This window comes from Oncorhynchus gorbuscha, linkage group LG12 (assembly GCF_021184085.1).
Source record: "Oncorhynchus gorbuscha isolate QuinsamMale2020 ecotype Even-year linkage group LG12, OgorEven_v1.0, whole genome shotgun sequence".
Taxonomy (NCBI): Eukaryota; Metazoa; Chordata; class Actinopteri; order Salmoniformes; family Salmonidae; genus Oncorhynchus; species Oncorhynchus gorbuscha.
Window position 1 is genome coordinate 59,600,697 of NC_060184.1, and position 13,776 is coordinate 59,614,472.

At 42.2% G+C, this 13,776-nt stretch overlaps 1 protein-coding gene across 3 annotated transcripts in view; it reads right to left on the reverse strand.

Annotated features, from left to right (window-relative positions):
• Window positions 1–4: 4 nt before the first annotated feature.
• The window catches only part of palmdb (palmdelphin b), a 39,782-nt gene continuing 26,010 nt past the window's right edge, over window positions 5–13,776 (reverse strand). The window contains exons 1-4 of one of the 3 annotated variants that reach the window (XM_046292482.1): window positions 9,282–9,444; window positions 1,531–3,643; window positions 1,300–1,391; window positions 5–1,168 (exon numbers count right to left, since the gene is read on the reverse strand). In XM_046292482.1, coding sequence (XP_046148438.1) covers window positions 1,088–1,168; window positions 1,300–1,391; window positions 1,531–3,532 — 2,175 coding nt within the window. In that variant the 5' untranslated portion in view covers window positions 3,533–3,643; window positions 9,282–9,444 and the 3' untranslated portion in view covers window positions 5–1,087. Of the gene's footprint in view, window positions 1,169–1,299; window positions 1,392–1,530; window positions 3,644–6,360; window positions 6,464–9,281; window positions 9,445–13,776 lie in introns of those variants that run through there. The other 2 variants (XM_046292481.1, XM_046292480.1) reach the window with 2 other exon arrangements.

Genomic DNA, 13,776 nt, shown 5'->3' on the forward strand with positions numbered 1-13,776 from the left:
TGTATTCATACGTGGTATTTATTGTTGCACTAATCTATTGAACACTTGCAGTAAGAATACAAGGAAAATCACCTGAAAAATAATGTAATAAAGTGGCCTCTCTCTTATTTTAGCTAATTTCCTTACACAATTTAAAATGCTAGCAAGCAATACTGGTGATTTTTGTATAAGCAAAACAGTAACAAGTAAGCATATCAACATACTTAATGAAACAAAGTCAATTATTTTTTGTTTCATGAACTCTATTATCAGCGTTAAATGGCAATTCTCAAAAAATGGAGCATGTTTAATACTCTGCCTCAATAATTATTTAAAAGCAGAAACATTTTCCTCCTTTGAAAATTGTAAACATCTGACATTTGTAGGGAAATGCACAATATAGAAAAGTTTTTTTTTTTTTTTTAATAAGCTTTCTTTTTTTTTACCCTTTTCCTTTTTGATTCTGGAAAGAGTATTTTATTTTAAACATGGAATCTGTAATAAGGGAAACGGCGCCACTGGCTGCCCATCGCAATTATTGTTTTTAAAGTATCGCAAAAGGATGTGGTGGTTTCACCATTAAGGATTCCAGCTTTTAAGGGAATGTTAAAAATGTATTTCATTCAAACATGATTTCACATGGTGTATAATGTCCGTTCAACATATCTCAGATTTCAGCAACTGATTGAATATATTTTTTTGATACAAGTTGAATGTTATAGTATTGTATCATACAGTATGTTATATGCCCACACCAATATTTCTGGAAAACACAGTACGAAAGTACGATAAATATAAGCTTCTTTCCTTTAGCAAGACAATACACCAAAATATGTTTTCAGATTTGCTCACATTAAAATTTCATAAAATGTTAGCTTCTGTGGACTAAACATTATATTCATTTACATTCAGGCATCTTGGCGGGCGAACACACAATACTATTTCCTGGCACATGGACCAGCGAATCGATAACATTACAGAAGCAGCAAGTGTGGTTAAATGTCGCAACATGAAACAAACATGAGTTTGCAGCACTGCATTAAGTCTAACTCAGCTGAAAGTGGACAGACAATATTTTCACCAGTGACTGCGGGTTGTACTCTGTTCTTCACTCGGCAAACTCCCCAGCCTCCCAGCGCAGCGCCAAGGCGCTCTTACGCCTTCCTCCGGCTCCATACACCTCAGGAAACTGAGAGACAATCACCTGATTTGAGCTCCTGTGGCTTTCTTTCAGTTATATTTATGCTTTACATCAAATGCGATATTGACACTCTACTACGGTAATTGTATGATAACACAACAGCATTTTGGTTCACTTACTCTGTGATCACAGGATAGGGCTGAGCGATCCATCTTGTATGCAGTTTTCATTGGTGATGATGGTGAAGACTTACACTTCAGTGGCGCATCAGCTGAAATATGGTCAAGACACAATGTTTTCAATTGGTTGATATTCATAGAAAAAAGCACAATATGTTCCGGCTTAGTTTAAGAGTAGGGTCAGAAGTTCTTCCTGACCAAATATATGAGACAAACTTTGTATAAACTTACCTTCAAACGACAAGCTGTCCATGAGATTCTCGGCCACTAGGCCTGTGTTGTTGTACATCCCTTTCGGATAGATGTTCGCTCTTTCTTTCTTCAGCTCCTCTTCGCGCTGTTTCACCATCTTGATCTCCTCGTCCACCAATGACAGCTGGCTCCTGGAGCGCAGCTTGAAGAAGGGGTTGTTGAGAAACGTCGAGGAGCATTCCTGGCCTTGCTGCTCACAGGCCGTGTTCAGGCAGAACTCTGAGGCGCTCCTGATGATCAGGTTGGATGTCTCTAGGATGATGAAGTTGGCATTGGAGGTTTCATCCGAGTGCCACTCGTTAGCTCTGGAGGTGTCTCTGGCGCCATGTCTTGGACTTCCTTCCGGTTCTAGTATAATGATGCTGTTGGCAGGCAGATCGTGTTTCAGTGGCCCCTTTGCCGGCGAAGACGTAATAATGAATGATGGAGTAGTTTTGGATCTGGGTATGTTGCAGCTGCCGTCCTCCATACTCTCAAACGTCTTCCTCTTTTCGTCAACCTCCTGACATAGCTTCGCTGGGAGCAAGATGACTGGCTTGGCATTTGTCTGAGCACATTCTGTAGGTTTCGTCCCATTGGAGAAACCCCTGTCCCGCTTAAAGCTGTCTTCTCGCTCCATGGCCAGGCGGATCTCCCTCTCAATGGAGGTCTCTGGGAATTCTTCATAAGGGGACCTGTAGCTGGAATCGCCCAGGCCTGAGTCCTCTGAGCAGGGGCTAAACTGGGTGTGGGGATACTCAGATCCACCCATAGCCAAATTCTCTAGGCTCGTATCTCTCGTCTTGGGCCTGTCAATGTTCCTGACTGGAGTGTACATGAAGCTGTGGCTGCCCATGAGGGGCCCACACTGCTTTGTGGTGGGTGACAGCACCAAGTTCTTGGTCTGCTCTTCCATCTCCCTCCACTGTTTCCGGGCCAGCTGGAAGTCCACATGCTCTGTGCTGACGTTCTCACTCTTGGTCTCCTGGATAACGCAGAAGTCCTTTGGAAGCTTCTTGTTGGGATCTGCCTTGCAAGATGTATTGTGCCTTGAACCATTGCCATTTCCCTCTTCGTCTTCAGAGATTTTGGACAGGCTTTGGAGCAGTGCTGCAGGGTTATATGTCACTTCCTGTGCAATACCAGTGAGGTAATCTGGTTGCTCCAACACTTCCAGTTCCTCTTCCTTTGGTATCTTCACTTGAACTTCCTCCTCGTTATCGTCATGGTTGTCAACGTTTTCCACTTCAACCTTTTGGACGAAGAGATCCTGTGCACTCAGTTGGAGGCTATCCAGATAGTCATCATCGTCCTCATGGTTGATCGAGGAGGAAAATATCGCCCTCCATTTATTTGCTCCATCTTCACTCTCATCGTCTGAAGAGGCCTCTGCTATCTCAACACGCAGGCATTCATCCACCTCGTCTGGGTCCAGACCATGACAGGACTCGTTGGAGACATCCGACAGAACCTCCTCTCTGATGTACTGTTCTAGTAAAGACTCCTCTGGGACATCACTGATGTAGTTTTCTAATGGGCCATATTGAATCTCTTTTGTGTCTTTATCCTCACCATCTTCATCATCCTCTGGGGTGGACACAGTATCTTCAGGCTGTTCTAGTTCTTGGGTGTCCTGTCTCTTACGATGAGCTTCGTTCTCATACACACTGTCAACACTTGACGGTGTGTCAGAGACAGACGAAGTGATGGATTCGTTTCGGTTGAGTTCTTCATGGCTAGACAATGCCTCCTTTCGAAATGGGTTACCTGTGCAGAGCCCGTTTCCTAAGCCGTCAAGCTCATCGATCATACTAGCCGGTAAATCTGCTAGAATTTCTAGCAACGCTTTCTTTCCTATGGATTCTAGTGAGTCAGCCTCTAAACAGACTTGTTCCTCTTCTGTTCCTCCTAAGCCCTTTTGGTTTTCCGTTGAGTCAGTGAGCGAGAGTTCCTTTTCATAGGCAATTACGCTGGTCATCTCCGTTTGTTCACTGGTCTCCATGGTTACCGCCTTCGAGAAGGATCTGGGTTCGTTTGGATTGTGATTCTGAGGGTTACTGCAACCTTCGTTCAGTTCTTTACCATCCGTCACACTTGCCACAGCGGTAGCTCTCTGAAAGAAATGAAAAGGTATTCACCCGTCAGTAAGGGAGATTGGGAATTGTTACAGTGTTACATGTTATTCCCTCACTGAGTGCAGTATCGCTGAGTTTGGCACTTTGTATATGAAAATCATTTTCTCTTTTCCCTCTGTAGCCTTTCTCTAGGCTTTAGATTGGTTGGTTCTTCCTCTCCTTCTTTCCCCCTTCTTACTTAGTTGAAATGTCTCTATTATATTGTCCCCTTATTTCCCAAGTGATAGGTAAAGCCTTTTCTACACAGCTCAGCCAAACAATAGACCTTATTACAGTGACCTGTATATTACACAGAACAGACAGCAGATCATTTGTGAAGAGGTTTTGCTTGATTCTAGATCTAGGTAAAAAGGGTTTGGTATTCACTCAGAAATATGTTAATAAAATGGCAAAAAAAACATTATACAGAGTCTATCTGAATCCTGTGGAACACATAAGAAACCAATCCAAGCAAATCCTATCTTTGTCTTTTCCCATCTATTACAATTTGTACCAAACACATTGAAAACAAAACAGAGAGGATCACATGTAATTGCAGAGGGGTGGACTCATCAGAGTTGTTTGTTTACTATTGCAGTGAATTGACAAATTGGGTTAATCCACAGTGAGGCTGAACAAGAACACCAGTCGTACCAGCTGAATTAGATGGCTCTGGCTCCGGCTTACATAAGACTGCAGGATTGACTATCACCCACGCTGTGTGTGTGTGTGTGTGTGTGTGTGTGTGTGTGTGTGTGTGTGTGTGTGTGTGTGTGTGTGTGTGTGTGTGTGTGTGTGTGTGTGTGTGTGTGTGTGTGTGTGTGTGTGTGTGTGTGTGTGTGTGTGCGGTGTGTGTGTGTGTGTGTGTTATTATACACTACTTCTGTTCTGTGTGTGTACACCCGCAGACCCCCCCCAGCATGCCCAGGGGTAGTGGTGTCCCCATGTCGCCGCTCAGCACCACCACCATGGGGGAGACAGGAAATTGACTGCTGATTGGTGTCATAACGAGGGAAAAACTTAGATAGAAAAACTGTGACAGGCTGAGCAGAACACACAACACATGCATTTCCAGTCAATTAACCTGAGGAAATGAATTCATTTGCTTTTCGAAATGTAATGATTCTTTAAAATGTCATAGTTGGAACTGTTCGTGGTGAATTTGACATTTGTTCTGTGCTCTGAAATTACTGTGAAAATAAAACTATTTTCTCACAGTATTTACATGTCACATTTGTGATTTATGCTATCCATACTTTACTGTGTATCGTTTAGACTTTTTTTTTCTACGGATGGTGATTCATTATCACCTACTTTTCACACACCATACAGGGATTGATTAGATGCCAACACCAAAACTGACTGTTTCCGTGGAATATACAGCGTCTCCATGACGCCACGCAAGTCAGGTGTCTTGCTTTGATTTGATCAGGGAAACAGTGTTTTCCTTCGCATCTTAACTCCATCATTCCACCCACGGTTCTGCATCTATGACCGGACAAGCTAATCAAAAGCATCTCTTGTATCCTATCCGTTGTGTAAAATGTGTTGTACATCGTGAGGCTGTTTCCCAGACAAAGATTAAGCGTAATCCTGGACTGAAAAGCACATTCAATGGAGATTATCCGGGAAACTGCCACCTAAATGTTCAACCTGAGTCTTTGCCAAGCCCAACTCCAGAGAAAGGCTCACATCAAGCACTGAGCTGTGGCTTCTTTCACACCAAAGCTCAGAGTATTTAACAGCTCCAAACAGCAAGGACTGCCAACAGTCATTCATAATGAGACCATAATCCTCATCTATCCTATGACTTTCTTTACAACTGTCACTGTAGGCAAATTCCTTTGTGTTGTTATAGAGCTGTTGCTACAAAAAAATACTGTGAGACAAGATTTTAATTGTGACTGTTATTAGCTGTTATTGTCAGGATTGTTTTGTTTGGATGTTTTGACAATGTGTCAGACAAATCAAATCATATTTTGTGAAATAGCATAACATATTTATAACTTTTATATTTCTTCTCCCTGTGAATGTGTTGAGATAATAGTTTAGTCGTTCAAAATATTTCTTAGGTGGAATAATTTGGCAAGGCACAACAATATGATATCCTACCTCCATTGTCAGCTCAGCAACATCTCCCGGATATTTCTCTATCCCTGCTTTATCAGAACCAGATAGCTAGTTCAATGCAGTCCGTATTGTGTAGCTACAAACAACAGAGGTGATACAGGGCTTAAGGTATTTCCGCTGGTTGACAGCACCACTAACCTTCCTCTCTTTTCTTCCTGTCACGTCATCATTTTGAACCATCTAATCCCACACAAATGCTACACAAACATTCCTCTGCGACTATACAACGGGACAAAGATGGATAAAACAAAGTTTCCTTCTATCCAAGGTCGGAAATAGACACATCATCAAGCAAAACACAACAAGCCATTAAGTCCAATCAAAAATAAGACAGACGTGCTGAGCACCATGGCAACCCCCAGTAGTCATACCACTTAGCACACAGTTTGAGTGCACAAACTTCCACCACAGTCTCACAGGCTCTCAGGCATGAGCTGTCGTGTCCTAAGTATCTGTGTGCAATACAAAATGCAGCGTCAATGTGAAATTAGCATCAAGCACACAGAAAGAGAGACAGAACTGATGTGTTAGAACGGAACAGAACATCATAGCCGTAGAAATATAATCAAATGCACATGGTACCTACCAGAAGCTTCCAACAGATGAGCCAGAAGGAGATCATCTTGATCTTACTGGTCCAGACAAATCAAAATACACTCTTCACAACAAACACCCAACATGGACTCTTGAGTGACTGTGTGTGGTGCGGTGGGAGAAATACCCAGCCTTATTGATAACTGATCAGAGGTGTTGATCAGTGAATGGTACCCATGTTGAAAGAACTAGAGGGGCACTCTATTGGCAGAAATGCCATTGTGATGAGGTTGATGCTGGAGATGGTTGTTCCTCAGGCTACTTCCTAATCACGGATGTGGCTACATGTTATGGTGGTGTCCTAGTGCACTCCCAGTCACTGAGTGGCCATTGAGTGCCCCTGTGTAATCCATGGACTTTTAGCAAGCCACTCAATAGGTGACCAAGGTCATGATGGGATTGATTTTAGCCTGAATGGTGGCATCATGGAGATATTTTCTGCAGGGAATGAGATTGAAAGCTGCATGTGACATTTGTGATGTGTTTTTGTTGTTGTTGTTGTTGTGTGTGTCCCAGCTCGCGAAGCATCATCCAAATTACACATCAACTAAATGCCACGTTGAATTCTGAAGTCGCTTGCATGTGCGTCATTCGTAAGTGCCTGCAGGAGGCGGGATGCTTGGCAAGAAAGCCGTTGTACACTCTGCTTATTAGTTTCAAGGCTGTTCTCTATACAAAAGGAACAGTAGCTGTGAAGTTCAGGAACAGAACAGGCTCGGTGAAAAGAGACATGGTGTACGTGGGTGGGTTGGAAACATGGAGTATGACCAATGATGTATATAAACCCTGAATTGCTCATGCTATTGTATTGGCCATTAAGAGGCTTTGAACTGACCGGTCGGATATATTGTCACTGGAATTCTACAGTATTTTGATTAAATGTTTAAAGTCAAAATTGTAAGTGTATTTAAGTAGTTTGTTGTTTTAGTGGGGCCAGTAACATTTAGTTTTCAGGTTGAACTCATATAATATCATTTAAAAGTATGCATTAATGTGTGTAATAGAATAAATGTGGCAAAAACGAATGTAGACATTAATAAATGCATTTAGCTTCCAAAATATTTGTACAATGACGGGGCTTCAACACAGTGCCCCCCTATGAGTCATCTAGGGTATGGAAATCATTGAGGACGACCTGAAGGAAACTAGTGTGATAGAATATTTCTAAGAAACCTTGAGCCCTGCAAGGTTTACATGTTCATCTCGTCCGAGGTTAGCATATTGAAACACCCAACATTGACAATAAGAACATGAAGTCTGTCCTCTGGTGTTGATAGGTCAAATTCTCATGATTACAAACGTCAATAGTAGTGACATTTTAATTTGACGGAAAAATGTGGTATAGTGATTTTTTTGCCGGAGATTGTGTAACTAATACATGTGGTGTGTTCCTGCACTTTTGAGAACACTCTACACTGCTAGCTTGTTCACCATTACAAACGTCAATAGTAGTGACGTTCTAATTGGATGGAACTACATTTGGAGCTTTTGTTGCTATGCACTGCTAGCTAGTGAGGGTGATGTCATTATCATTTCAATTTATCAACGGGACTTGATAGAGCTGTAAGAGTCACAGACTCTATAGTAGGAGGTTAGAGTGGTGTGTGTGTGTGTGTGTGTGTGTGTGTGTGTGTGTGTGTGTGTGTGTGTGTGTGTGTGTGTGTGTGTGTGTGTGTGTGTGTGTGTGTGTGTGTGTGTGTGTGTGTGTGTGTGTGTGTGTGTGTGTGTGTGTGTGTGTGTGTGTGTGTGTGTGTGTGTGTGCGCACCTGGCTATCTCCCCGGGCTCTTCAGCAACTCGCTATCTGCATAGTCAAGTACCTAAAACTCTTATCTCTACCTGACTCCCAGACAGCACAATGTAATGCATGTCGTACATGCAAGGACACCTGCTGCTGCTTTCAGGCAAACACAGAGAGATGAGTTCTTATTCTTTTACCTTTGTCATTTGCAGTGCACTTGTGTGCATGTGACTTTTATGAAATTGACAAACAAATTCCTTCATTTTGATCTTGTTGATGTACCTGTAGCAGTTCGAGCGTTGGGCCCGTAACCGAAAGGTTGGTTGTTTTTATTCCTGAGCCGACAAGATGAATAATCTGTCGACGTGCCCTTAAGTAAGGCACTTAACCCTAATTGCTCCAGGGTCGCCGTTGATAATTGCAGACCCTGGCCGTGACACAGGGAGAGTTGGTATATGCAAAAATCACATTTCCAATTTACACAAGTATTAATAAACACTTGTACATGTGTGAAATAGGACAATTATAAGCATCCACCAAGCAAATATAGAAAATAAATGAATAGAAAGGAGGATCTTTCCATTCAGAGGTTTTATGATCGAAGAAGTTTTAGTAAAAGATCAAATGAAAACATTTGCAATCTCTTTCTACACACTTAAATTTAACCCCCAAAACCTCTCAAATGACCTGAATATATCAATACATTCAGCAAGGATTTAGTTTTTGGCTAATACAGTCCAAAGTGAAATATAAATATAAAATATGAGCATTTGAATATAATCCAAATGTATTGTCAGAACACCTTGATTTAGTTCAGAATAGAATAATATATTTCCGCGGTACCTGTGGCTGTGTTGTTTTTCTGTATTACAACAATTATACCGTCTTTGACCAACCTCAGTGGATCTATACCTAATCTAACGCACCATCACCCATTCACACACTGTAGCACACTCCAATTCAACACCCACTTCTAGTCCACGATCTATATGATGCCCTTTTACCATCATAATCCTTTTAGACTTTTACAAGAGACAATTGCAGCAAACCGATACAAGTTACATCATACAATAACAGTTCTGGTCTATAAAACCAGCTGGTATTTCTAGTCCCTGTCAGTACTCCGTGCAAAGGAAAAACTCTTCTGTCTGTGTTATTGTTGCTGCGGTCCTACCTTATGCCAGTCCAGCAGGTGATTGTAGACTGGTTTTGGCTAGCAGTGTTAAGCTGGCGCTCTGTCTCTCTGTAGCCTCAGAGACTAGAACTCTGATTATGAATGTGTGTAGAGAGGAAGCAACCAATAGCAGAGCAGTGTGGATGGTGCAAAGAGATGGTCTCTCTCTCTCCTTTTCCCTTGCACATACACACACACACACACTGCCGCATATTCATAAAGAGCGTACCCAAGACTTCTCTGCTGTGAGTAACGTTGAGAATGCTGATGTTTTGTACGATGATTAACCCTGTGACGCATATAGTCAAAACCAGGAACTTACTGTTCAAGTTCTAATCTTTCCAACCTTCTCTGGTTTTCCTTCCTGAGGTTTGCCCAGTGTGCTGTAACTTGAACTGATGATTGCGTGTATTTCGAGTTCAGATATGCTTTTTTGACCATTTCAATTGATAACAATCCCTTCACTGAATGTATTGTCAATCAATGTACAAACTCTCAACCATAGAAATAACATGTTGATAAAAGTCTTTCTTATTCATTTTCTTTGGTTATTCAGATAACACATTTTTATTTTCCAATTTAGTATGCAATATTACCAATGACATTAATAATTCAGGAATGAATTCCTCATTGTAGATTTTGTAAAAGCACTGACAGCAGAAAAAGGTCGGTCACTTTGGCGTTAAAACACCTTCACAGCCATTTTAGAAATGATCAGCAAATGTCTTTGAATAAATATTGTTGCTGATTGAATACTACACCTAATACATTTAACACAGGCATACCATAAATGCATGATTGACATACAGACATTTTCAATTTCACACATTCATAGACCATCTTGGCACTTCCATGATAATATAAACGCAATTCTGATCATATTTCTTGTCAGTGGTCTGCCTCTTAGAAGACGTCCTGTATCTGATGAGCAAAATAGTGTGTAGAAAAGGTCTGTTTCATAGGACCACTCTTTTCGGTTCCTTATTCTTCACAGAATAGTAACGTCAGGGACGGGTATCAATCATTTTGCCAGTTACACTTTCCCCCCTAGCTTTGCCATTCTCATTTTCAAAGCTGTGGATAAGAAAAATGGAAAATGTTTAAGTTCAATATTTTTTGACTGAATCTTGATTTCCACCTAAATTAAAGTCAATCATCCCACAAACCCAGTAATATAAAATGTTCTCCTGAAGGTTTCCATGGTATAAGAAGAACAACCTGTGTGAATATCCATATGTAATACTTGTGCATTGTCTTGCTGTCTCTAAAGATTTCTTCTTCAGGAAAAAACTTTTTAGGGTGGAAGGGATTTTTTTTCCATCGAAATTGTAGCTTATATAATGGTAAGAAAACGCTTATGTAAGTATTTCTCAAGCAAATGCCACTTCATGTTCCTCGGCGTAAGTCTGGGCTTTTCAGATGGATTAGGAAGAAACACCCAACGACATGTTTGCCAATAGAGACCCAAAAGAAAACAGAGTAGACAGAGCATTACCTTGAACATGGAACACAGTTCAACATCTGTACCAATGCAACGCAACAATGGACAGTGAGTTTCAGGGAGGAGGAAAAACACTAAACATTACAAAATGGTGATGTATAAATGATCACCCTTTGAAGTCAGGTAAATCATTATATTGAAAGAGTATTGTAGGATTGGCGGTATAAGTCAGTTAGTCAGCAGTTTAGCCATGCTGTGAAATTGTAGTCTGAATTGACAAAGAGAGAACTGCAACCAGTGGATAGTATGACAAATTTGTTTTAATTAGTTTAGATTCAAAAGTAGACATCATGCTGAACAGTTAAGTTAGATAGCACACGCATACATTAGAAATGACCAAGCACTTAATCTTATATAAAATAAAATAAACATCTCATTCGAGAAATGTAATGCCTTTCCTTACAAGCAGCAGCATCATCTTTGGCATTCAGTACACCTGTACCCAGAACATGACCAAGCAAGTGTTGATGTGTTCAGCAGTACGGCCACTGGATGGAGCTAAAGTCTCAAAAAAAACAAGTTAGTAATACACTGATTTACATGACAACATCTCTCCGATATTGTTTCCATTCAAAACAGTTAAAAGCTTTCATTCAGTTGTCAAAGCTGACTATAGTTCAAATAAGGCCACATAAAGTAATGCCAGGTGTGGTAACCGCTCTAAAACTGTGCCTTATTATCTCGTTAAAGGAAGACAAAAGAGGGTGAACGTAGGGACCACGGGTTAGAGAATGCTGTACATGCTTGGGCTGTGGGTAGGTTGGCGCAGATGCCACAGTGTTCGCGTGTGATCTCAACGGCTCACAAGATCATAGAGAGAGTGTTAGGCTGTTAGAGTAGATGAGAGGCTAGGTTAGCATTTGATGAGAGGGATTGAAGAGCCCCAGCCCCCTAAGCAGCAGCAATTATTTTTGCCCGTCTTGATACCTGCGCTCATGGGCACTTCCATGGCCAGGGGCTGTTGGTCTGGGTCAGAACTGCGCTTGCCAGGTTTGTGGGTGAACGTGGGTCGGTGTAGCAGACTCTCAGAGTTTGTGGAATCTGCAGTATAGTCTGTGTTGTTGTTGCATATAGCTGTGGGTTGGAAGATCTTGCTTCGGTATCCCTCGGGGTGGTATGAGGGTACGTTGTTGTCATCTTCTTCATCATCATCGCCGTTTCCGATGACGACCAGCTCGGCCTGGATATTCTCCTCATCTTCCTCCTCTGCTGCGTTCTGGTAGCCCATGAAGATCATTGTCACTGGTTCAGAGTCCAGATCAGGTGGCAAGGTGTTCATAATGTTGAAGGAGGACTCACCACTGTCACTGGTGTAAAATGGTGACTGTTGACTGCTGGGGTAGAATGGAGACTGACGACAGTTGGGGTAGATTGGTGACTGCCTGTCCCAATCTGTCACAGTATTCTCTATCAGCGGTATAGGAGTGCGGCTTTCTCCTGAACTCAGGACTGCGATGATAGCTGGTCTGTTTTTATCTGGGTGTGGGCCTTTTCCACTGCTACCATTGGTGAGGCTCTGGCCAGTTTTGAAACCTTGATGGGGGGGTGATTGAGGCTGCACTAGATGCTTGTCGGCGTGGATGTTTGGAATGTGAGAGGGGGCAGAGCTGGCTACTTCTTCCCTGCTCTGGGCTCCATCTCTGGGCAGAGCTTCTGGAAGCATCTGGAAAGGGCTGGCTTGAGGATGGCGGGTTGTAATGGACGTCCGATGTCCATTGGGCTCACCAGGACTGGGGCTGACGTGTCCCTGCTCAGGCTTCCATGCAGGGGTTGAAGGCCTGCTGGTGTAAGGAGCAGCGTAGACGGGCCTGTGGTACTGGACCTCGGTGGGGACCTTTGCATCCCCAGCCTGGCGCAGGAGCGCCTCCACCTCAACGTTACTCAGTTCGCCCACCCCCACCCCATTCTGGGTCACCTGTCCCTCCGAGCGTAGGGCATAGACAGACTTCTTCCCATCATCGTAGACCTTCACACCCTTCTGTTGGAACTCTTCAGGGGTTAGGGTGGTCATGGACACGACTTGGCTCTCTCCTGTTCTTATGTCCTTCTCTACACTGATCTCCATGGCGAACATAGCTACGGAGAGAGAGAGAGAGAGAGAGAGAGACATAGGATGGACAACAACTAGAACACAATGTTTATGATTCATATAACATCCTGAATGTATTTTGAATGTACCACAAATATGTACAGTAGGTTATAACTCCTGTCTGTAAACTGTAGTTATGTGTTCAATCAATAATCAAAGTATAGATCCTTGACAAATGAAAAAAGCTTTTTATCCAATTTCCACCATGCTAAAAACATTAAATTACAGGCTTTGAAACAGCCTAATTGGAACAGCAGGTGTCAAGGCCTGATTCAAGCTGAGTCCATGTTCTAGGAATCCAAATGAGTCACCGACAGAGAACAATCATATAAAAGCCCATATCACATAAAAATACTCTGTGATGTACGGGTGAAGTGCTTAATAATTCCAGATATCATCCTGCTTTTTCTGTTTTCGACAGTGCGCAGGTCTCTATTCATTCCATTATCCTGCTTGCTGAGACCTACGGGCCTTTGACATGACGCAATGTTGTGTTAAGCACTATAAAAGAGTGCAGATGGCCACTCATTGTGTGTACACAAATATTCACTCTAAATAACATGGGCCAGATATCGCATACAGAATACTGTATATTGTTTATATACCCTGCTTTGGTTCTTCGCCATCAAGTCCTTCCTGTGGATTTGGTATTTTCCTCAGTGGTCTACTGGTAGGTGTGATGGACCTTTGCATCTGGAAATCTGGCATATTTGGAATCGGTGCGTAAATGTATTGTATCGGGTCTGTAAAGATAACATCCCAGTCAGTTCACATATGACAACAGGTCCACCAGAAGATGTTAACATGGAATAAATATAGGAATATAATGTTAGGAAGACGTATTTACCTGCCTGGTACTCAGCATTTAACTCCTGTGTGGAGATACAGGTGTTCACAATCAAAAC